At 38.5% G+C, this 23,733-nt stretch overlaps 1 protein-coding gene across 4 annotated transcripts in view; it reads right to left on the bottom strand.

The window, feature by feature from the left end:
• SRBD1 (S1 RNA binding domain 1) overlaps positions 1–19,517 on the bottom strand; it is a 320,284-nt gene extending 300,767 nt beyond the window's left edge. For 2 of the 4 annotated variants that reach the window (XM_027865578.1, XM_027865581.1), the window contains exons 1-5: positions 19,435–19,483; positions 15,104–15,225; positions 13,647–13,726; positions 11,761–11,941; positions 7,778–8,164 (exon numbers count right to left, since the gene is read on the bottom strand). In XM_027865578.1, the coding sequence (XP_027721379.1) occupies positions 7,778–8,164; positions 11,761–11,941; positions 13,647–13,726 (648 nt within the window). In that variant the 5' untranslated portion in view covers positions 15,104–15,225; positions 19,435–19,483. Of the gene's footprint in view, positions 1–7,777; positions 8,165–11,760; positions 11,942–13,646; positions 13,727–15,103; positions 15,226–17,483; positions 17,658–19,434 lie in introns of those variants that run through there. The other 2 variants (XM_027865579.1, XM_027865580.1) reach the window with 2 other exon arrangements.
• Between the last annotated feature and the right edge of the window lie 4,216 nt (positions 19,518–23,733).

Below are 23,733 nucleotides of genomic sequence, written 5' to 3'. Positions count from 1 at the left end.
AGTTAATGGAATTGGGGAAAGGAAGGTTGTCATAGTCAGACCTGCACATTTTAAGATCAATTTGACAGTTGAGTAGAAGACAGACTGGAGTGAAGAGAAATTTGAGGCAGGGAGACTCAGCAAACTTTTGCAGTAGCTCAGGTGTGAAGGGATGAGGACCAGCACCAGGGTGGTAGCATCATTAGAGAAGGGGATATACACACGAGAAGTTCTGGAGGTAGAATAGACGGGCCTCGGCAACAGATAATTAGATTTGAGAATCATCAATAGAGTGATGATAATTGAATCTATGGGAGCTGATCAGATCACCAAGAAAAATAGAATGGGATGAGTGAATGAGGAATCGAGGATGACATGTACATTGTGTACTTGGGAGGGAAGGATGGTGATATCCTAGACAGTAAGAGGAAAATTAGAAATAGGGAAAGATTTAGGGGAAAAGATAATGAGTTAAGTTTTGGCCATGCAAATATTAAGATGTCTATGAGTTTGAGATGTCCAATAGGCATTTCAAAATATGAGATTGGAGGTTAGAAGACAAATTAGGGATGAATAAAAATACATCTGAGAATCATCTGGGTGACTGAGAGGATAGTGGTAGAAGAGAGGAAGATTTGAAGGGAAAGAAAATTAGTTCAGTTTTGGACATGATGAGTTTAAGATACCTATAAGGCCTCCAGCTGGAGATATCTAATAGACAGTAGGAAATGTGAGACTAGAGGTAAGGAGGAAAGTTAGGGCTGGATAAGTACATTTGAGAATCACCAGTAGAGAGATGATAATTGAATCTGGGAGCTGAAGAGATCAACAAGAAAAACAGCAGAGGAAGAAGAGAAGAGAGCCCAGAACAGAGTCCTTGGAGCCCACCATTATAGGGCATGACTTAAAAGATCCATCAAAGGAGAATGAGAAGGAACAATCAGATAGCTTGGAAGAAAACCACAAAAATCTAGAAAGAAAAGTACCACAGAGTTCAAGAATATGAGAATTGAGGGGGAAAAAAATTAAAATTAGTGATCAAGAAATCACTGATTACCTTTGCAGAGAGAAGTTTCAGATGAATGATACAATCAGAAGCCAGACTGCAGAGAGTTAAAAGTGTAAGAGGCAAGGAAATGGAGGCACTGATTATAGATAACCTTCTTAAGGTTTTTAGACATATACAAGAGGATATAGGGCAATTAAGTAGTGGGGATGGAAAGATCATTTGAGGGTTTTTTTGCATCTAGTAAAATTTCTGTACCCTGAAAAATGTCTTTAAATTAATAATCAAAAACATAGGATCACAAAGGAAACCAATTATATTGAAATATAGTTTAAAAAAATTTTAAACAAGTTACTAGAACCCAGGTTAAGAATTCTACCTAGATTTTCTTAATTGAAACTTACTTACTCAACCTGGGACAATTTCTGTTTGTGTGCTGTTTTTTGGTTTTTCTGCTAAATCAAATCAATTAATTAATAAATATTTATTGTGTTACCAGCAATATGCAAACAATATGCTAGGCTCCATTTTACAACACTAGTAGACTTCTTATCAAGTAGAGAAATAAGGGGAAGAGGAATATGAACATTAATGTCCTTACTATCTACACTACACCAACTTTATTCCAAATTTCATGCTTATGATTAACTGATAAGCTACATTTTTTCAAGTTACATTTCACTAAGTTTTCTAGGCACAATTCCCAGCAAGTAAGATTGGCGATAAGGAAAGAAGGCCCTATGCTTAAAAAGCACAAGCTCATTTATCCAGCCATGTTCTTCAAGATCTTCAGTTTATCCAGATCATCTGCTAAATGAACTAGCTTCCACAAAGGTTTCTCTTTAACTCATTCTTTCATTAACTGACAAATAATTCTCAAAGATCTATACTATACATAAGGCACTGTACAAAATAAAAAGATACAGAAGATACTAATACGAAGGAACTTATAAACGCTGACTTCCCTTTGGCATAGTAGATAGAGCACTGGGCTTGAAGTCAAGAAGACCCAAATTCAAATCCAGTCTCTAACACTTACTAGCTGTATCACCCTGGGCAAGTCACTTAACTTCTGTTTGCCTCAGTTTCTTCACCTGTAAGATGAGGATAATAATAGCAGCTGCCATCTAGCAAAACTGCTCCAAATCCAAATTTATGTCATAATGAGAAGTGACAGTGGTAGAAGCAATCTGTTGAAGGGATATGAGTTGCACAGTGGATAAGAGTATTGGCCCTCAAGTCAAGAAGACTCATATTCATAAGTTCAAATCCGGCCTCAGATACCTGGTAGCTATGTGACTCTGCGCAAATAACGTAGGCCAGTTTGCTTCAGTTTACACATCTGTAAAATGAGCTGGAGAAGGAAATGGCAAGAAAACTCCAAATGGGGACACGAAGAATTGGACATGATAGAAACAACTGAAGATCAACAACAAATATGTAAATGAAGAGATAGGAACAGATACATGAGATGCTGTTGTGGAGTACAGACTATCACTAAGGTAAAAATCAAGGTTAGATAGAGTAGAGAATTGGATTAATGCCAATCCCTTCCTATTTTCAGTATTAGACATTATATTTAGCCATTTAATTTTATCCTGGAACACTGCCCCTCCCCCCCAAAAAAAATCTTAAAACTTCCTTGGAAATAGATACTTTATACAAAGAAAATAGCAATCTACTTCATGAGTCTAAAAAAAGTACCAGTTTCATTTACTTCACTCTATCTCTCTTCAAAGAATCCAGCTAACACAAATTTGTGGTGTCCATCTGCAGTACTGCAGTCCCAAAGTTACTTCAGAAGTGACAAGAAGAAACAAAAACCAAGTACTATATGGCTCTCCTGCTCTCATTCTGCTATAGCAAAGCCCTCTCCTGCTTCCAAATTTCACTCCTATCTTATTTTTAACTACTTTGTGCGTGTGTACTTATTAACTTTGTATTATACTGTGTGTATTTTTTACACATTTGTCTCACCAATTAGAATGTAAACTTATTGCAAGTGGTGATCATTTCACTATTTATACCTATAACCTAGCACAGTGCCTGGCACACAGGAAGTGCTTAATACTTGTCCAAAACGTAACTCGTCTTTCCTCCCAAATTCTTCCATTCTTCCGAACCTTTTTTTTTTGGTGAGGGAATTGTAATTAAGTGACTTGCACAGAGTTACATAGCTAGTGAGTGTTATCTATCTCAGGCCGGATTTGAACTCAGGTCCTCGGGACTCCAGGGCCGGTGCTCTATCCACTATGCCACCTAGCTGCCCCTCTAACTTTTCTAATACTGTCTAGCAGGCGTGGGGAACCTGCAGCCTCGAGGCCACACGTGGCCCAAATTCCCCTTTGACTCAAAGGGCCACACTTAAGGATCTAGAGGGCCACATGCGGCCTCAAGGCCACAAGTTTCCCACCCCTGGAATGTCACCATCCTTCCAGTCACCCAAACTCACAACCTAGACTGTCATTTTCAACTCCTCACTCTCTCTCATCCCATCCTATACCCAATCTGTTGCCAAGGCCCGCTATTCTACCTATTGCAAAAGTGTGCTATGTCTCCCTGCCTCAACTCTCTCCTCCCTCCAGTCTACCTTCCACTCAACTGTCAAATCGATCTTAAAATGTGCAGGTCTGACCATGACACTCCTATTCAATAAACACAAGTGGTCCCCTATTACCTGCAGGATCAAATACAAAATCCTCCATTTGGCTCTGTTGTTGTTTGGTCATTTTTCGGACGTGTCCAACTCTTCGTGACCCTATTTGGGTTTGGTTTGGTTTGGTTTTTTGGCAAAAGACACTGGAGTGGGTCACTCAGCTAGTAAATGTCTGAGGCCAGATTTGAACTCAGGAAGATGAATCTTCCTGACTCCAGGCGCAGCACTCTATCCACTGTACCACCTGGCTGCCCATAGCTGCCTAGACACCTGACTTTAAAATTCATCATACCTGGCCCTTTCCCTCCTTTCCAGTCTTTTTACACCTTGCTCCCATCCACATATTCTGTGATCCAGTGACACTGGTCTACGTGCTGCTCCTTACACCAGATACTGACTAAACGTTTTCACTGTCTATCTCCTCATGTCAGAATTTTCTCCCTTCTCTCTGCCTCCTAGTTTTCCTGGCTTTAAGTCCTAGCTAAAACGCAATCTTCCACAAGAAGTCTTTTTTGATCCCCTTTAATGCGAGTACTTCTCTTCAGTGATTACGTCCAATTTATAGATTGTTTGTCCACAGTTGTTTTCATGTTGTCTCCCCCATCAGATCACATGCTCCTTGAGAGCAAAGACTCTGCTTTGTCTTTCTTAACAAAATGCTTGTGGACTGACTAAATGACTGGTTGCCTCTACCCCAACAAAAGCAAAGATTAAAAAAAGGCAAATAAGTGTTCCCCGAAACTCAAAGCAAGAAATGATCTAAGATATTACACACACAAGTTCTGAAAATATTGGTTGTTACTGATTACTATTCCATGAGAAACTAAAAAGGTACCAAAAGAGAATTATGTGCTTCTACTTTCTAACATAAAAAAATGACTACAGCTAATAAGAAAACTCAACTAGCCAACCTCTGATCATCTTTCTCAGATACATGTAACTTCTAGTGATAGAATTCCCTACGACAAGGTCTTTAAAATTACTTGCAGTAAGAAACAGTAATAAGTTCTTTGTTCCTAGTCATCCAATGGCATTCATAGTAGTAGATCTGTCTAATTTTTGTTTAGAAACTGACACCAAATAATTAGTCCATGTTTTCCTTAAAGGCTTAACGTACAAGGGAACTCTGTATCAGATATATACCCACATACTCATTCCTTCTGAGGCCTGTGCTAAAGTTTACTTTCAGAAAATGAGCTGAAGAAAAGATTCTGAATAGTCTAATAGTAAAAGGAAAAACCAAGCAAATATGTCCTTCCTTTAAAACTCCCCAGACAATTTTCCTGAGTCTATTTGAAAAGAGAGAGTGAACCAACTAGCATCTAAAGGAGTTACCACTGGGGTACTGGGAGTAGGTGACAGCTGTAGCAACTACCTCTCCAAACTCATAAGCAAGGGATGCCCAGATTCACTGAGTGGGATTGCTGCAGCTGCCAGAAACCACTGAAAAACAATTTGAAGATTCTGTGGGAGGCAGGAAAATCTGCTCAAATTTGATAAGGACTAAAATTCTCAAACATTCCAAACATTCAGAAAATAGGCATGAGGAAGGGCCTCTCAAAACCAGTTTTTGCCCCAGAGCCTTAAAATGGGGATATAATTTACTTTTACTAAATATTTAGAACACATCACAACAAAGGATATTATTTTTATTCTTTGTCCAAGTTAGTCAAGTTTGGGCCTCTTCTCCTTATTTAGTGCCTCTGCTTTTCTTTTTTTTTTTCTGCTTCTCTTTTATCACACACCCTTAACTCAGTATAGCACCTCTCTCTTTTTGTTCTCCTCTTTAATTCTCCCTGTCCTTCCCTCTTTCTGTTTCTCTTTGGGAATCTATTATTCAAAGAGTTTCACCAATTGTTCTATGAATGGCAACAGTAAAGAAATGTTCAGGGCAGAGGAGCACAGAAGAGACAGAGAAAGAACAGAAAAAAAACACTCACAAGAAATAAGTTTCAGGTGTGATAATGTCCTGGGCCAATAGTCCTTCTACAATCCCAAACACTGGCTTCCTAAGTGAAGTTGTACAAGATTAGAATAATAGAGTACCAAGCAATAATAGCTAACATTTATAAAGCACTTACTAAATGCTTTACAATTATTATCTCACTTGATCCTCATAACAACCCTATGAGTAGGTGCTATTATTATTCCCATTTTACAGATAAAAAAACTGAGGCAAATGGAGATTATGTGACTTGCCCAAGGTCCCATGGCTAGTATTGAGTCTGAGGTCACATTTGAACTCGGGTCTTCCTGACTCCAGGCCTAGTCCTCTATCCATTAGGTGGTAGTGCCACCTAGTTGCCTCTTGAAGAGTGGACAGACAGACACACACACACACACACACACAATAATAGTGAATACAGAACTAAATAGTTAAGTGCAGCCCTAGACTATCCCATTTTCAACCTTTGACAGGTTTTTCCCACTACCCAGTGCACATTTATGCCAATTTCCTCCCTGTGTCTTCCTCTCTGTGTTCAGGAAATACCAACTAACTTAAAGATTATTTGAATACTTCAAAAGACCTACAGTTTTGCCAAGAAAGGTATTCCCTCCACCAACTAAAATTAAAACCTCTTCAAGTTTTAGCACATTGTCTCCATGAGTTAAAATCATTGCCTGGACAATTCATCTTAATGTCAGCCTTTCTTGCCTTAGCTAAAATGGTCCTTAGATGTCAGAAGCATATTTCACTACCAGACCCACAAGCTTGGTTGGATAGTCCTGTTAGAGTCTGGGTTGTGCTAGCATAATCTTTGGAAACTCAAGGTCACCTCCTTACCACAGTAAATCTTTGACTAAGATTTTAATAGTGGAACCTGAGAATTAACCACCATCTATTAAAAAAATCATTGATAGCCATTCTTTTATATTAATGTGCCTCTAGTCCCCTCTGATGGTACATAAAATGAAGAATTGATTATAGTAATATATCAAAATGTTATCACAGAACAAGAACGAGTTCTTTAATACTATAGCTATGTCACCCAGCTGTTCCAAACAAAGAGCTATAGAACACTAGTAAATTCTGTTATTTCTCTCTAGATAAAGAAGAATAGGAGGCAGCTACAGGATTGTGGGGGTCTCCTGGGGTCAAAGTGATACATGAGTGAAACTTGCAGGTAATGATTTTTCAGCCATAGTAATTCATGAAGACAATATGCTAAAGTATAGAGAGACAGCTGTACAACTGTACCTCATTTCACGTAATAACTCAATACCTCAACAGATAAATAAAGTTTCGTCAGTGATAGTACTTCCCTCCAAATCTTAGCAAGTAGTCTTCAGGAGGAGCTGTGCGGAAAAAAAAAGCATCATGTACTAGCCACTTTTCTGGTGATGGGCCCCTTCACACTTTCCTTATTTAAACTGATTCCCAGATAACAGACACACAACACAGTCTGCCAAAGGGCCATGCTCTAAGGCTTTCTAGCATGCATGGACCTGCCAGAGGTCAGTCACCTTCTACTATCATAACCTTCAAGAAGAATCACCTTCACACCACACTGAAACAGAGTAGGACTCCAGCAGAGCTCGTGGAATAGCACATATGTGTGTGAGTAATAGCATACATATCTATATGCATACAGATATATATACATGAAAAGCTATATACATACAAGATACATATACCTGAAAAGCTGCCACTAAGTCTAATTTTTAGCAATTGTCTACTATATTATAACTTGAGAGGTGCTTCATCTTCATTTCTGATTTTCAGTAGCTAGGCAGTAGCTTCTAATACTTTTAAGTTTAAAGTTTCTCTGCCCTCTGTCATTGACAAGTAGTTCATGATCTAGAAATAAACATTTAAATGCATCAGGGAGTTACTATAAACAGGAGCCCTAGATGGATACTTTTGTAATGAGAATAATCACTTCCTAAATTATCTATTTAAAATCCAGATTTTAAAGGAGGGTACTACTGCATTAAGAAACAGTTATTTTTCTCTCTAGAGATTCAACAAGAGATAGTATATTGGACTATATGTGTTATATGAAAAAATGTTATGTTATTTATGGAACATGCTATTGTTACTGGGATTGTCAGGGCCTTCCCTCAGCATTCTGAAAGCATTCCCTTTCTCAATGAGAGCAATTAAAAGAAGTAGAAAGAAAAAGCTAATTTCATACCTGTACCATGTCCCAGTTCATTTCCAGATCCTCCTGAACCTTGCCAACATTTCCTGCAGTTTTGACAGGCTGTCCCTGAGGAAACATTGTAGATTTTATTTTCTTTAAAGGGGGTTCACCAAATGTAAGGTCCTCTTCATCTTCTCTCTTCTTTATGCTGCTTCCTCCTTGCATGGTGCTCGTTGATGGTATCTCAATGCCACCACCACCATCATCTAAGTTGTCAGTTCTGCAGATCACCTCATCAACTTTCAGTTTTTTGGCCTTCTGCATTCGAGGCTTATTACATACTCTCTTCCGTGTGCTACTTGTAGTTTTCTGCTTCTGCAAAACTTTGAGTTCATCTTTGCTGTCTTCCGAAACATCATCAATAAGCACAGAGCTATTCTGTCAAACCATCAAGTGAACATGAGATTAAAACAACATCAAAGTCAATTCCCCAAAAGCCTTTAAATTCAACTAAAAAGTTTTTAATGTGTGTCCCCAGGGCACATAGTGATGAAGCAAGCAGGAGCATTAGAGTAGAGCAAAGAACAGACAAGGTTTCAACCTTCATGCAGTTAAAAGATCTAACCAGCTCACAACTCTGTAGAACCCAACCTTCCCTGAAAGCACAATGGTCAACCTGAAAAAGCATCTGTGTTCAGTCTAAATTTCACCCCCAAATAGGGCAATGCAAATAAGTAAAATCCACTGTGTCTATTTCATTTTGATAAATTTCAAATATGTATCAACACCATCTTCTCTCACATCTTCTCCCAAAAATTTATGGTACACAAATCACTGACAAAATGAAGTCAAAGAAACTCTATGTCACTGTAAAGGCACTGAATAAAATTCAGTTCAACAAGAAACTAGTAGGAGGGTAAGAATAGCATACACAAATGAAATTCAAAACTAAATTTCAAACAAAGCTCCAACCTCCCCAATGCAGAATCAAACTAACAGATGTTCACAAGTGACAACATTGCCTAATTTAAGACTACCCTTCTTCTCATCACCCTTCTTATTCTCTAGTGGAGACACCTGTGCACATACTAGTGATTCCAAGCTTCCAAAAGTATGGGTGATCCAGCCAAAAATAAGCTGCTAAATAATACAAATTAAATAATCAAAGCACAATTAAAAATTTAAAGTCTTTGACATTTTCATAAACCTATGTGTATAAAGAACCTGAGACCCTGAATCCATCCCTTAGACCTTTAGACAAGACTCAACTAAACTACTGCAGAAATACAGAAATCAAAACTAATTTTTAAAGCCTTTCAAAAAATTCATTGTACCATTCCCCTACATCTCCCAACCTATTAGGGTGTTTAATAGACTTTACTGTCAAGAATTTCTTCCATTTACCTGTCATGCTATAGAGGCATTATGGCATGGTGAAAGAATGCTAGAATTGGAATCAGGGAGACTTAGCTGGAATCCCCTAAGATAATTAATAGCTGTGTGGCCTTGCGCAAGTCACTTAACCTGAACAGAGTTTTCTCAATTGTAAAATGAAGATAATGACAGCACCTTCCTCACAAGGTATTACATGATTCAACTGTGAGATTATGCATGTAAAGCACTTACTTAAAGTATGATACTTAAGAGTATTATACAAAAGAAATCTATAATTATTATAGTTTAAGTTAATATCTTTTTATTCTATCCTCAACACAGATAGTTCTCACTTCACACAAATTCCCATTGCAAATTTGACTTTCTGTAAAGAATTCTGAAAGAAATCTGTATTTCAAAAAAACACCTTATGATAACTTTACTGTACAGTATGGTGCTCTCTCTCCATTCAGGACCCTCAGCATCTGGATTTGGTACTTCCCTTGGTGCTCCCACTTGCCTCTACCAAAAAAAAAAAAAACCTCCAAATCAAAGTAGAAGAATGGGATTGAGCGAGACCAATCACTGCAGACTGATAGGGCTTGGGTTGAGACCTACATCCTGCTATGCCTACCCTACCTAACACGCCACCACCACCTCCCCACTCCCTTTCCAGCAGTGTCTGTCTTCTGACCATCTGTACCAAGCATCTGTGCCCAGCCCCACCTTCCAACCCCTGTCAACGTTCTATCTGTGCCCCATGTCTCCCACCTCCACTCCTCCCCCAAAACCCCTGTTCTCTCAGTTCTAGCCAGATCTCCATGTGACTGGTGCCAGTCCTTAAGTGTTCCTGTTCCTGCTCTGTCCTCCCTAAACCATGTGCTAGCCTCCCCTCCCTCCCTGGGTAAATGGCCCCCTTCTTGCCTCCTTCCCTCCCTTCCCCAAGTCCCAGGACAAATTCACATTATGTAAAAATCCTTTATGTAGAGGTCTGCAGAACAGATGGCAAGTTAATTAATATCTATACTGCTATGTCACTCATCAGTCTTTTCCCTTCTGACTAAATAAATATAATTCCTTTGTTTTGTCTTCATAAAGGAAAAGTGATTCATTAAGAATGGTAAAAAATCTTTGTGATAACCTATTTTCATGTTTTTCCAAATTGTTTTCACTTTACTTTATTTAGGTGTAAGATCCATAACTAGTTCGAGAATTCTAAAACTTTGGCTGACCAGTGTAATGTGTCCAATGGAAAGAGGATCTCATGGTTCTTTTTTTAGTGGAACAGATTTCCTTCTATTCTGTATTCTGGCAATGAGGAAACCATATAGATAGGCAACTCCTCTGTGACTTAATCTTCAAAGAGTTGCCTATGGCACTGAGATATGAAATAACTTGCCCAGAGCTGCATGGCCACCCCCAGGTCACTCTCTAAAATCGATCTTTCTATTCAGTTCCTATTTAGGGACATAAAGTGACAAAAACCCTGAGCCTCACCACGGGATCACAGTAATCTTGCCAGTCATTAGTGTCCTCATTGGTACCTGCCAGAGGACCATGGGGCAATTAATGGCTGGGCTACCAATTCTCCTCATGCAATACAGGCACCCAAAAATGTCAACCAGGGAAACGAGCTAGAGATGAACTTCCCTCCCTCACGTTATATGTTCCTTCAATGGAACAAAAAATGTTGAATTTTGGCAAAACTTGTAAGGAATTGTGAAAAAATCAAAAATCTCTAAAGTTCTCTAAAATGTCTAAAAAAATTCTAAATAAAAACATTTTTCTACCTGAGTTAGCCTGTTCTCTTCCTTCTGGCTCCATCTTATTTTTTAATCTTTAAAAATACTAAATATCAGTAAAAAGAATCTGACAGAATTACTTACAGTTAATAACAGATAGGAAACTTGACCTTCCCTCCAACTCTATTATACTAAGTTTAATGGAAAGCCTTCATACTCCTAGCACCATGTAAGAAAAATTCTAAAAAGATGAAGAATATAAGAAAATATACAGTGACGCAAAGCAAAATCAGCAGGACCAGGAAGAACTGCATACACTTCGACAAAAACATTTTAAAAAAAGAAAAACAAAGTCAAAGACAGTAGAATTTTGAGACAAATTAGAAAGGAGACACAGAGCAAATGCTTTTTCTATTCATTATATGTTCATTTATTTCCACTTCATTAAATGCTATGGGTCTCATGTAAGATTGCATTCTTTATTTTACATGTTTGTCTTTGTTAATGGTTATTAAGGTTATAATGTTAAAAAAAAAAATAAAAATAAAAACAATTAAACACTAACAACCAGAATAGGAGCTACAGCTTTTTCAATTACAGACAAAGCTGAACCCCTCTTAGTTTCTTTTAGCGGAAAGCTTACATGCAGAAAACAAGAAACATGGAGGTATAAAAGAGGTATAAAGCAGCATTTAATGAAAAGATAAAATTAAGGTTAAATCCAGATTATCATATATAGCATTTGCAAAGCACAAATTCATCTTCAAAAGCTACCAGGCAACTAATGCAATCTATCTGTAAACAAACAGTCTACTGACTCAGTATCAAATACACCCTATTTCTCTAGCTCTTTTTGAAAAGTATGTGCTCTGCTCTGCAAACAGTAAGATGGAACCTATGTCTACCTGGGATACCTACCAGTTCTTCTTTAATAGCCACCTTTCTTGGACTACTGCTGATATGTGGGGCTTTCTTCTGTATTACAGACACTTTCTTTGGCTTGCTTTTATTAGAAATGGGCAACTTCAAGCTGTTGGTAGCTTTCTTCTGGGGCTCCCAAGAACTATCTTCATCATTATCCTCTTCAGATTCAGATGAACTAGGAGAAAATTAACAGAACATTTTCTAGGAAAATAAAATTAAAATGTCACAAAGAAAACACATAGATACTTATGCTTCCTACAAACTACAGTGGTGTTTTTGTACAAGAATGTTCTAAGGCAAGATGAGAAACCTCAACAAGTATCTTGGAGTGAGTACAACCTAGTACATAATAATGATAGGCTATAAAACATCTTCTGTAAAAAGAGAATTCCCTGATAAGAGAGAAGATCACTGGCTCCTCTCTCTGAGATTCTCAACATTCTGACCTCTATTTTCTTCTTCTCTCCTTGTTTCAACTTCACCCTTACTTCTCTATCCCCTAATATGATCATCAAAAGAGTTTGAGGATATTATTTATTACTCAGATGACTTTTACTGGGTCTAATACCCCATGATCACTGAGAATTTTTCATCCTTAATTTTCAATTCATTCAAATTGTGCTAAATCAAATCCATATATAATGTGGCCTTCAAGACGCCTCCTGGGTTACATAAAGAGCCAGAATCAAGTGAGCTATATTTCAGTGACTTCACCCTATAGTGTAAATATGCTTACTGAGAAGACTACAACCACTACTGCACTTTCTTACACACCATAGAAAAAAATTAAATAACACACTTCCCAAATCTTCCTAATATCTCTCTGGCTTAGTCCCTATCACGGTGCAGAAGCAAAACAGATGCAAAAGCCATACTCAGTGAGTAAGATAAGGAAATCAACTTAGAACAACTCCATTAAACCCATGCCTATCCATCATCCTCTATATGCAATGTATTATTATGTATTATATGTATTATTACTCAAGGCTAGTAAAAAAAAAAAAAGATTAACTTTCTTCTCCTGGAAAAATTAACACTGGGATGGTATGGGATCCTGCATCAAAAGGATTAGGAAACCTCTAGACAAGGTCCTATCCATGATCTAGGAGTTAATTGAGCATGGAGTTCAAGTCAATGGTAATTATTAAAATTAATTCCTCACAAAGGCTAATTAATAATCAAAGTCCATTTAGACTGCACATATTCTTAATAGAAAATGCAAAAAAAGAATAGAATATTTGATAGCTGAGTTGAATAGAAAGAGCTCTGGCCTCAGAAACACGGATTCTAGTTCTGGGTCTGTTAAACTATAACCATAATCTCTCCAGGACCCAGTATTTCTATATGTGAAATAGAAAGAATAATCACTCCCTAACACTCCTGAATTCACAAGACTATTACAAGGAAAAAAGTGAGATAATACATTAGGAATAAAAGTTCAAAATAACTGTTAGTTTTGCTGAACTCTTCCCCCTTTCATTTTTTTTTATTATAAATGATGCCTTTCTGAGAAGATTGAAATGTAGAGAAAAAAGTAGATGATGTAAAAACAAAATTTATCAATAAAATTTTTTAAAGTACAACAGAGAGTATTATTTTTCATGTAACAACTCTTTCCATGTGGTACAGCATTGTTTTCAGTCAAATTGTGCATGTGAAAGGATATATTGTCTGAAATAAACATCTTTTTATACCCACAATAAAACACATTTACGGGGGCAGCTAGGTGGCTCAGCGGATAGAGCAACAGCCCTGGATTCAGGAGGACCTGAGTTCAAATCCGGCCTCAAGACACATAACACTTACTAGCTGTGTGACCCTGGGCAAGTCACTTAACCCCACTGCCTAGCCAAAAAAATAAATAAATAAAACACACTTACGATTCCAGGAAAGAAGGCAACTCATCTTTTGCCACCACAGCCTGAACTTTTAATTTTGCTCTCCTTGATAATGCTGACATCTGAAAGAAACATAGCAGGCAATCAACATGAGGCACAAATAGGCTAATCACTTTATTCAGCCACCTCAAAGTAAAGGCTCATTCAAAGCTAACTCTTCACCAATCCTAATTTGGAAAGTAATATGGATAAAAGAAAAAACAACCCTCAAGCTCAAACACTAGTCTCATCTCCTCTATATCTGCCATCTGTCAATAGTCATCAAACGTTTTCTAAGAGCCTTGTAAATGTCCATATCTATGTTATCTGTTTAGCTCTAATTATAATTTTACACATTTAATTGCTCGACTAGAATAATTCAAGAATGATTGGATTAGCAACCAGAGTAAACTATAAGCTTTTCCATCATGCCATATATTCCTCAAGGATAGAGATGTATCATTTCCTTCTTCACTATCTGCCTTCAATACCTAACAGATCTCTGCATGGAGTGGCCACCCAAATCACTAAATGACTCAAGAAGAAGCCAGGAAGTTAATCCTTAAACAGGATAATTCATTTACAAATAATCAAAAGCTGACTGCTTTTTAGTTATATTTTAAAAGACACATGTTAATTCTGAAGAGCAATGACAGACAGTTCTACCTGACAAGACCCACTTGGGCTCACTGGGGCGCTGCTGGTACAGCCCCAGTCAGGGTCCTCTACTCCAGGCAATGAAGCCACTGTGGCTACAGGGGCCCGAAGAGAACCTGATCAGTCCCTTCAAGGGGAGGGGAAGATCTGCAGAACCTACCTTAAGTGAGAACTGACTGTATTTACAAACCAAATACTTCAAAATACATGTTATATAGTACAAACAGAATGGTCTAATTCCTGGCCTAAGAAATAGAGACAATACTTGCCACAGAAAAGAGAGTAACTCTGTGTTACATTACACAAATAATGCTATATTACACATATAATATAGTTAACTTATGACTAATGTATCTCACATACTCAAAACCATTTGTTAATATTCTAGGCTAGAGAAGCAGCAATAAACATTCAACATATGGATGATGTAGGCCAGCCTTACCCCCAGAAAACATGACACTGCTATAGCAGTCACCTTTGTGAGAAAAAAAAGAAAAAACCTTCAACTCAAAATACTCTTAATTAGTCATGGTCTGTTTGGGCATCCTACAGATTCATTTTTGGAGTTTCCTTTAGGAGTTGTTTTTTTAAAAGAAAAAAATGATGACAACTCTTACCCACTCAATTTTAACAGATAAAATGTGGAAGAGCTCAACAGACTCAAGGTTACCAGCTTATCAAGAATTTCTGTCAAATTTCAGGAGTGTGGTGTCTCCCTTGGCAAGAAATTTCCAGTATAGAAGCAGAAAACTATACTACCACACATAAAAAGGTAACTCTGTGGACACTGAAGAATTACTCACTTTTGCTTCCTCTAATGGCTCCTGTAAGGTCTGAGGCCTAGCGTGTGCTCTTAAGCCGATGTTAACAATCCCAGATGGTTTTTCCTACTGTTTAGTTTTACTGTTGATACCTGCAGAATAAACTGATTTTCCCCCAAAGAATTAAAAACAAAGGAATAAGATTTACACAGTCACAGAATTTTAGAATTGCAAGGGATTTCACATCATATGGGATGGAAAGAAGAGTATGCCTTCATAAAGTAGTGTCAAACTCAAGAAAAGGGACCAAAAGGTACCTGAGGATCCCAGCTGACAGCATATTGACTTAGAACATTATCTGTGTTCTATTGTATTTTTTAAATATTTCCCAATTATAATTAATCTGGTTCAGGTTGGCTGCTTGAGGCCCACCAGTGTTTGACACCTTTGTCTTAATATAGTACAAAAATATCAGCAGAAACTGGACACCAATAGGTGGTGTTCAATCTTTAAATGAGTTGGGTCACTCAAACAAAGAGACCCCTAGAACAACTTTAACAGCAATCAGGGCTGGAACACATTGTTTTAATATTAAATAAACATGTAATAATAGCACATTTTATATACACTCAGCCCTCAATAAAGGCTGTTAAATTAATAGAATGCCATGTATTTAAATACCATGTATCAATTAGTGTTTATATGTCAAGGGACAGCTAGGAAGTGCAGAGGACAAAGCACCAGGCCTGGAGTCAAGAAGACCTGAGTTCAAATTTGACCTTGACACTTACTTAGCTGTGTGACCCTGGGCAAGGCATTTAATCCTGTTGGCCTCAATTTCCTCATCTATTAAGTGAGCTAGAGAAGGAAATGGCAAACTACTCCAGTATCTTTGCCCAAAAAACCCCAAAATGGGTCATGAAGAGGTGGACATGACTGAAAACAACAACGTATATCAAGGGGCAGCTAGGTGGCACAGTGGGTAGAACACTGGCCCAGAAGTCAGGAGGACCTGAGTTCAAATCTGGCCTGAGACACATAACGCTCACTAGCTGTGTGACTCTGGGCAAGTGACTTGACTTGACTTAACTCAATTGCCTCACCAAAAAAAAGTTGTTTTTTTTAAATAGAAACGTACTATAACTAATCCACCAAAAGCCTCAAAGTAGGCTAAAAAAAATTAGCCTACTTTTCTCCCTCTCTAGTCCTCTAACTTTTCTCCATAGTACAGGAAACACCTAAGAGACACAGGACCTTCAAAATATTGGCCCTCACTGAATTTTCCTCACGCTGAATTCAAGGAGATATGACAAGGTTTGAGACAGGAATGTCTTAAAGACAGATGCTATCAACAAAGTTAAGATTCCTTTCAAAATTCAGTATGAAATACTTGTGGTTAAAGGTTGGTTGTTTGTGGAGGAGTGTGCCTTTGGGAGGATCTAAGTGCCAACAGTTCAGGCAGTCTACTTAAAAATATAAGGTAAGAATATTAATTTTGTTTTTCTATATGTATTTAATTGTACTTGAAGTATTTCAAAGGTGCTTAATTCATTCATTCATTCAACAAATTATTAATGAGTAACTGTTAGGTTTCATTCAGATGAAGTGTTTCTGATGAAGTAATTTATTTATTACATACATTGATTCCTTTTCTGTAGCATCATCCATGGGACTGTAAAATTTAGGTTCTTGTCTCCTCTCTGACTTTAACTGAATTGCTTAACGTGCTTTACCTTTCTATACTTCTGTTTCTTCATGAAAAGAATAATATCAATTATGTCCCTTTATTTTATAAAAGATATTTTAAATTGTATTTAAAAATATAACTAATGTTAAACAGTCTAACTTCATTCGAAAGATAAAAGAAAATGAAGCCTAGAAAGGGTAAGTGATTTATCCAAGGCACCATAAGAAGTGGCAAAGTCAGAATTTGAATTCTACTCTTCTAGTTTCAAATCCAGTACTCTTTCCATCATACTGTCTGTTAATATATGCCCTAACCATCATTTTCATTATTATAATAATTATCCTTTCTTTGATTTTCTTCTTGCCTCATCGTGCTTGGGCTGAATTATTATTAGGAACAATATCATAGAAATAATAACATACTAAATTTTAAAAAGACTCAACTCATACACAATTGTGTGTCCATCAAATCAGTACTAAAATGGGTATGTTCAAAGAGGTTCATTACCATCGAGTTAGCTTCTAGATATTAATTTTTTTCACTACAACTCATAAAGAATCTTCTAAAGAATGTTATGAGGATAAATGAAAATCTATTGGAACTTTTTGGAAGACAGATGTTATGAATATCTAAGGTATAAATGACATATTTCTGCCTAACAACAAGTAGTAAACCTTGTATATAGTACTGACACTTAAAAAGAATGACAGCACAGAAGGGCCTACAAGTTCTTACCAGGTCTGGAGAATTTCCCTACTTCCAAGCTGTCTTATCCACCTTCCTTACCCCCAATAAAACCTATTTTGTGGATGCGTAGGCATTTTCCAAATCAGCACCACCTACAATATGGTGACTAAGAAGAACTCTGGGTGCTGTGATTCAACTGAGGTAGGAGGGAGCAGACCAAAGAAACCTGGCAACAAGATAAAGCCAAAAAGGAACCTGTTCAAATATAAAACAAAATTGCAATCAGAAAAAAACAACAAATCTTCAAGAAATATGTAGTGAAGTAACTTCTCATAAAGCACTAGATTCAACATCCTGATGCTGTTTCTAACAGGCAAGAGCTAAGAACCATATAATCTTATAGCTAAAAGGAACATCAGAGATCTTCTGGTCCAGGCCCTATCCTAGTTAATAAATCCCATCTACAAAACTCTTGGCAAGTAACCATTCAGGCTCTGCTTGAATATCTCCTGTGATAGGAAACTCACTGATCTCTAGGAGCAGCTCACCTCATTTTTAGACAGATATAATTGTTAGAGAACTTTTATCTTAAGTTGACCCAAAATCTGCCTCTTTCTAACTTTCTCTCCTTGGTCCTAGCTTAGCCCTCCAGAGCCAAGAAAATAAGTCTCTAACACCTCTTCCCCATGACAATCCTTCAAGTATTTGAAGACTGATGCACTCCCTCCAAATCTCATCCTCTCTTCTCCAGGTCAAACATCTATCCAGTTCCTTCAGTTGGTCTTGGTTTGATTTCAAGTTTTTTCATGAAACAACCCAACTTCTAAATATCTCTTCTGAAATGCTGTGCTCAGAACTGGACACAATACTTCAAATTATGTCTATCCAGGGTAGAGTAAGTGAGACTATCATCTCTGGATAGTGTATGCCTTACCCAACCTCTATAATCTTAGATTTTAGATTAGTTTTTTTGGCTACCATATCACACTGGAGAAACATATTGAGCCTGGCTATTTTTCATATGAACTACCAGTTTCCCTTTATCCTGTACTTACACAATTTTCTTATAATAAATGCAATATCTTATATTTAGATCTACTTAATTCCATCTTAACTTCAGCCCACTATTCCAAATTCTCCTAATCTACATCCCAACATATTAACAATCCCTACCATCTTTCTGCTGAATCTGATAACCACAGCTGTGCCTTTCTCCAAATCAACTATCCAATCACTGATGAAAACTGCAAGTATTCAATTAATCCTACATCAAGGTATTTTGGTAGGCCTATCAATCCCCATAAATCCCTTCGTACACACATTCACTACCTGTGAAATCTCGACCAAATTACCTCACAGTGCTGAAGACTCAGTTTCCAAATTTGTTAAGAGGTTGAACTATATGATCTGGGAGGTCAAAAGTCTTATAACTGGATGGAACCCTAGACATCCTCATCCTAGACAAGCTCACGTTCCCCCAAATCGGTAAAATGCCGTGGTCAAGGTAACAGTGCTTCAAGGGTGGAAAACCCAAGTCTGCTGACTCTCAGGCTGGGACTCCCCACGACAGCCCATTCAAAAAGAGGGCTAGTAACCAATCCCAGAAATGGGACAATCTGGAGAGCAAAAAGCGAAAATCATCAGAGGGCTGGAGGAGGAAGGTCGGGAGTTTTTCCCTAAGGGTTTTTGCAAAGGGGCAAGGTTTGTTTCCGCCTTTCCTGGCTGCCCCGGGTCCTCACTTCTCTAGCCTCCAGGTCTTTGGGGCTCCTAAGGTCTGGGTGTGGGGTGTGAGTGTCTTCAACGCCTAACTGAGGATGGCGGGCTGTACTTCACATTCACACCCGCAACGACCCAGCCTGATAGTGTGAAAATGTCTCACTGCGGATTTTTCCGCCCTGAAGCTCCGTAATTCCAGAACAAGAAGCGGAGTTGACACGGGCCACGAGTCCGCCCGGGGGGGCCGGGGGGGGGGACCGCGAGAACCAGTCCCAGAGCTCACCTTCCCGCCCGGGGCGCGCCGGATGCCGTCCACCAGCAGCCTTCCGGTTCAGGACGGAAGCTGTTCAAACGCAGCAAACCCCGCCACAAGCCTTCCCCACGCGACTGACGTCACGAGGTTCCGGCCGGGCTAAGGAGGGAGAGGGAAACGGAGGCTGGAGGGGGCTGGGACGGGCGGCGCCGAAAACAAATGGGAAAGCAGAGGTGGAAGCAGGAGGCGGGGCGAAGGGGAAAAGGCGTAGCCGTATTGGAGAAAACGAAGGCAGGCGGGAGGAGAAGCGGGGTGGGGAGGGCGTGGCCAGTCCAGAGGCCAATGAGGAGGCCAGAACTGAAAGGGGCGGGGCCTGAGGGACACTAGGAAGGCCGCCTAGGAGTTAGCTGTTCGACGACTATAATGAGGCATTAGCGGCGTGGGGCGGAGCCAGGGAGCAGCTTGGGCTTGCGTTACAAGTGATGCTGTTTCTGGCCCTGACTTTACTCTTCCTCCCTTTTCTCTGCACTAGAATTGTTTGGTTGGTTTTTTTTCTTAAGTTTCATAAGTACTTTTTCTTAAAGGATTTGGGGATTTAGTGAATGACATCTTTTTAAAGTTACTGTTTTAAAATCAGAAAACAAGTTTATTAAGCATCTATATAAATGTTAGCAATTATTATTAATAATTACTATTATTGATGATGATGATGATGATATGCCAGGCACTGTGCTATGACCTAGGAATACAAATACAGTGAATTAAATAGGTCTCAGTCACAAGAAGTTTACATGCTCGTGAAGGAGACAAGGGAATTTGTAAGAATATCAGAATATAAAGCAAATAAGTACAAATAGTAAATTACAAGGTAGCTTGTAAGGCAAGGTGGTGCCTGAGGTGATAAGAGAGTGAATTCCAGGCACAGGACAGGGTCAGGGCAAAGACACAGGCATCGGAGAGCAAGTGTCATGCGTGAGGAACCCAGAGAAGGTCAGTGCAATGGGATCCCAGAGTATGGTGTACAATGAGGCTGAGAGGTAGGCTGAAGCAAGGTTATCAAGGACTTTAAAAGCCAAACAGGAACTTCTATTTTATCCTAAAGCTATTGGAGTTGAGTAAGGGAATAATCATTTACATAGTGCTTAGTACTTTACAAATATTATCTCATTTGATTGTCACAACAACCCTTCAAGGTAGGGGCTGTTATGCCCATTTACAGTTGAGGAAACTGAGGCAAATAGAGGTTAAGTGACTTACCCAGGATCACACAGGTAACAAGTATCTGAGATTGCATTTGAATTTGACTTTTCCTGACTCCAATACTCTATTTACTGCACCACCTAGCTGCCTCTAAACGAGCTAATGGAGGCAGCTAAGTGGCACAGTGGATAGAGCACCAGCCCTGGATTCAGGAGGACCTGAGTTCAAATATGACCTCAGACACATAACACTTACTAGCTGTGTGACCCCGGGCAAGTCACTTAACCCCATTGCCTAGCCAAAATAAATAAATAAAGGAGCTAATAGAGTTAAAAAAAAAAAATGTCATCAGTTCTGGACTTCAGGAAGTAATTTTGACAGTAGGTGGACTAAGTGGGAGTAGGGGAGATTTAAAAGGGGGAGAGGGGGAACAATTAGGTGGAAGTTGCAATAATCTAGGCAAGAGCAGATGAGGACTTGAAACAAGGTGGTAGCTATGTAACTAAAAGGAAGCTAGGTAACTGGGTGGATAGGACACTGGGCTTGAACTGTAGGCGCAGCACTCTATCCACTGTGCTTCCTAGATGCTTCCAAGGAGACTGAGACTAGGTAGTTAGATACCTATGGAAGACCAGGGAAGAGTAGTGTCACAAAAATCCAAATTGAAGAGAGTATCCAGGAGAGAGTGGTCAGTGGTGTCAAATACATCAAAAAGTTTGATTAGGACAAGAACTAAGAAAATACTATTGGATTTGGCAATGAAAATGTAATTGGTAACTTTGGAGAGAGCAATTTCAGTTGAGTGATGAGGTCAGAATCTAGAATACAAAAGATCGAGGGAGTGACAGGAGAAGAAGTGTAGGTATCAAACCTACCTATCATAGCAAAAATTTTTCCCCCATAGGAGTTTGGCTGAGAAAAGGAAAAGAGATCTAAAATAATAGTTTGAGGAAATGGTCAGGAGTAGCGAAGGTTTTTTAAGACCTAGGGAAACTTGTACATATTTGAAGGGAGTGGACAAAGAACCAGTAGAAAAGGAGAATTGAAGATTACAGAGAAAAGAGATGATTGAGCTTTCAATCTGTTGGAAAAGATGGGAGGGGATGAAATTAAAAGCACTTGTAGAAAGGTTGACCTTGGCCACGAAAAGAGCCACCTCATCCTCAAAGTCTGAAGAAGAGGAGAAAAGAGTAGGGGATGGTGTCAAACGGTTTTTTAAATGAAGAGAAAGGACTAAGAGAGAGCTCACAGCAAAAAAACTCTTTCTTCATAAAGAGGGGTGGGGCAGCTAGGTGGCGAAGTGGATAGAACTCTAGCCTTGGAGTCAGAAGGACCTGATTTCACATCTGGCCTCAGATACTGACACTCACTAGCTGTGTGACCCTGGGCAAGTCACTTAACCCCATTGCCTAGCCAAAAAGCAAAAAAAATTAAAAAAAGTAAGAGGGGGATTGTAGACTTGAAGTTTAGAATAGTTTTTATGAGGAGAAAGATAGGATAACAATGAAGGAGGAATAAAAAGATTGCCTTGTTATAGTGAGAGTCCATTTGAGATTAGGTAGAATGAATTTGTAATTTGTATATTACGTGGTTGTGTGACTTCTTCTAGTTCTGTTCAGCAACATGAATAGGACAAGAGGAGGCAGATGATGGGAGTAATATAAGGGTTGGCAAGGTATGAGGAGCAAAAAGACAAGGGACCCAAGAATTAAGGGCAATGTCAAATTAACTTGGCTAGTTATACGATTGAGATCAGAGGGGGAGGAAAGTAAAGTTAGAGCCTATTCAAGAAATAGCCTGAAAAAAAAAAGAAAGAAATAATAAAATAAAGAAATAGCCTGAGAAAATCCTGAAGGTGGAGGTAATAAAGGCAGAGAATAGGTTTAGGAGGAACAAAGCATAGGAATATTATAGGAGGTTATACTCAGATAGTGGAGTTCCACAGTATTTAATTAGGGAAATAGAAGTTTTAAATTAGGGAAGTGGAACATTTGTGGTTAATGGTGAGATACAGTGTATGACCCTGTGTTCCTATATGTGACTGAGGTGGAGTGAAGAAGCAGGTCCTGCAATCCTGCAGGAGCAGAATTTAAGCTAACTGAGGAATTAGTAGGTGAGGGAATATGAATATAGATGTTGAAATCTCCTAAGATAAAGATAGGAGTTAAGGAGGAGAGAAAGACAGTGAGCCAGGTATTGAATTCCCTGGAAAAAGGAGAATAACTTGGGGGCATATCATACTCAAATTAAAGGAGTCCTGGAGTAAGCTTTGCAACTATGGATTAGGGAAGAATTCATTCCTAAACAAGAGATAGAGAAAATCAAAGAAGAAAAAAAATGGATAATTTTGATTACATAAAATAAAAAAATTCTTGCACAAATCAATACAGTTAATATTAGAAGAGAAACAACTCAAAAAATCTGTACGGCAAATTTCTCTGATAAAGATCTCATTTTCAAAATGTATGAGGAACTTATTCAAATATATAAGAACAAGAACCATTCCCCAATAGATCAATGGTTAAAGAATATGAAAAAGCAATTCTCAAAGGAAAAAAATTCAAGCAATCATCAGCTATGTGAAAAAATGTTCTACATCAATGAGAAAAACACAGATTAAGATAATTCTGAGATTCTCATGCCCACCAAATTAACAAAGATGGCAAACATGAAAAGTTACAATTGTTAGAGAGACTAAGGGAAGACAGAAACACCCTCTCGATGTTATTGGTCCTCTTCAAGAATGAAGGACAAACAACAACCACGATCAACATCTCTTAATCACCAAATTTCATGGCCTTTTCTTAATCCCTATCCTTCCGGACCTTTCTGCAGCCTTTGACATAGTTAATTCTCTTCTTTTCCTTGAAACTCTCTCCTCTCTAGGTTTTCATGATGATACTCTCTTCTGGTTTTTCTTTTCCCTCTCTGACCAGTCCTCCTTAGTACCCTTTGCTGGATCTTCCTCCAGGTCAAGCCTAGCTAATTGTCCATGTCCTCCAAGGCTCTGTCCTAGGATCTCTTCTTTTTTTCCCTCGTACTATCTCATTTGGTGATCTCATCAGCTCACAGAGATTCAACTATGATCTCTCTAATGACTCAAATCTGCTTCTCCAGCCCTAACCTCTC

The sequence above is a fragment of the Vombatus ursinus genome, unplaced genomic scaffold, assembly GCF_900497805.2.
Source record: "Vombatus ursinus unplaced genomic scaffold, bare-nosed wombat genome assembly UNPS02014778.1, whole genome shotgun sequence".
NCBI classification, from domain to species: domain Eukaryota; kingdom Metazoa; phylum Chordata; class Mammalia; order Diprotodontia; family Vombatidae; genus Vombatus; species Vombatus ursinus.
The sequence above is the reverse complement of the archived record's forward strand: the minus strand, read 5'-3'. Positions and strand labels throughout refer to the sequence as shown.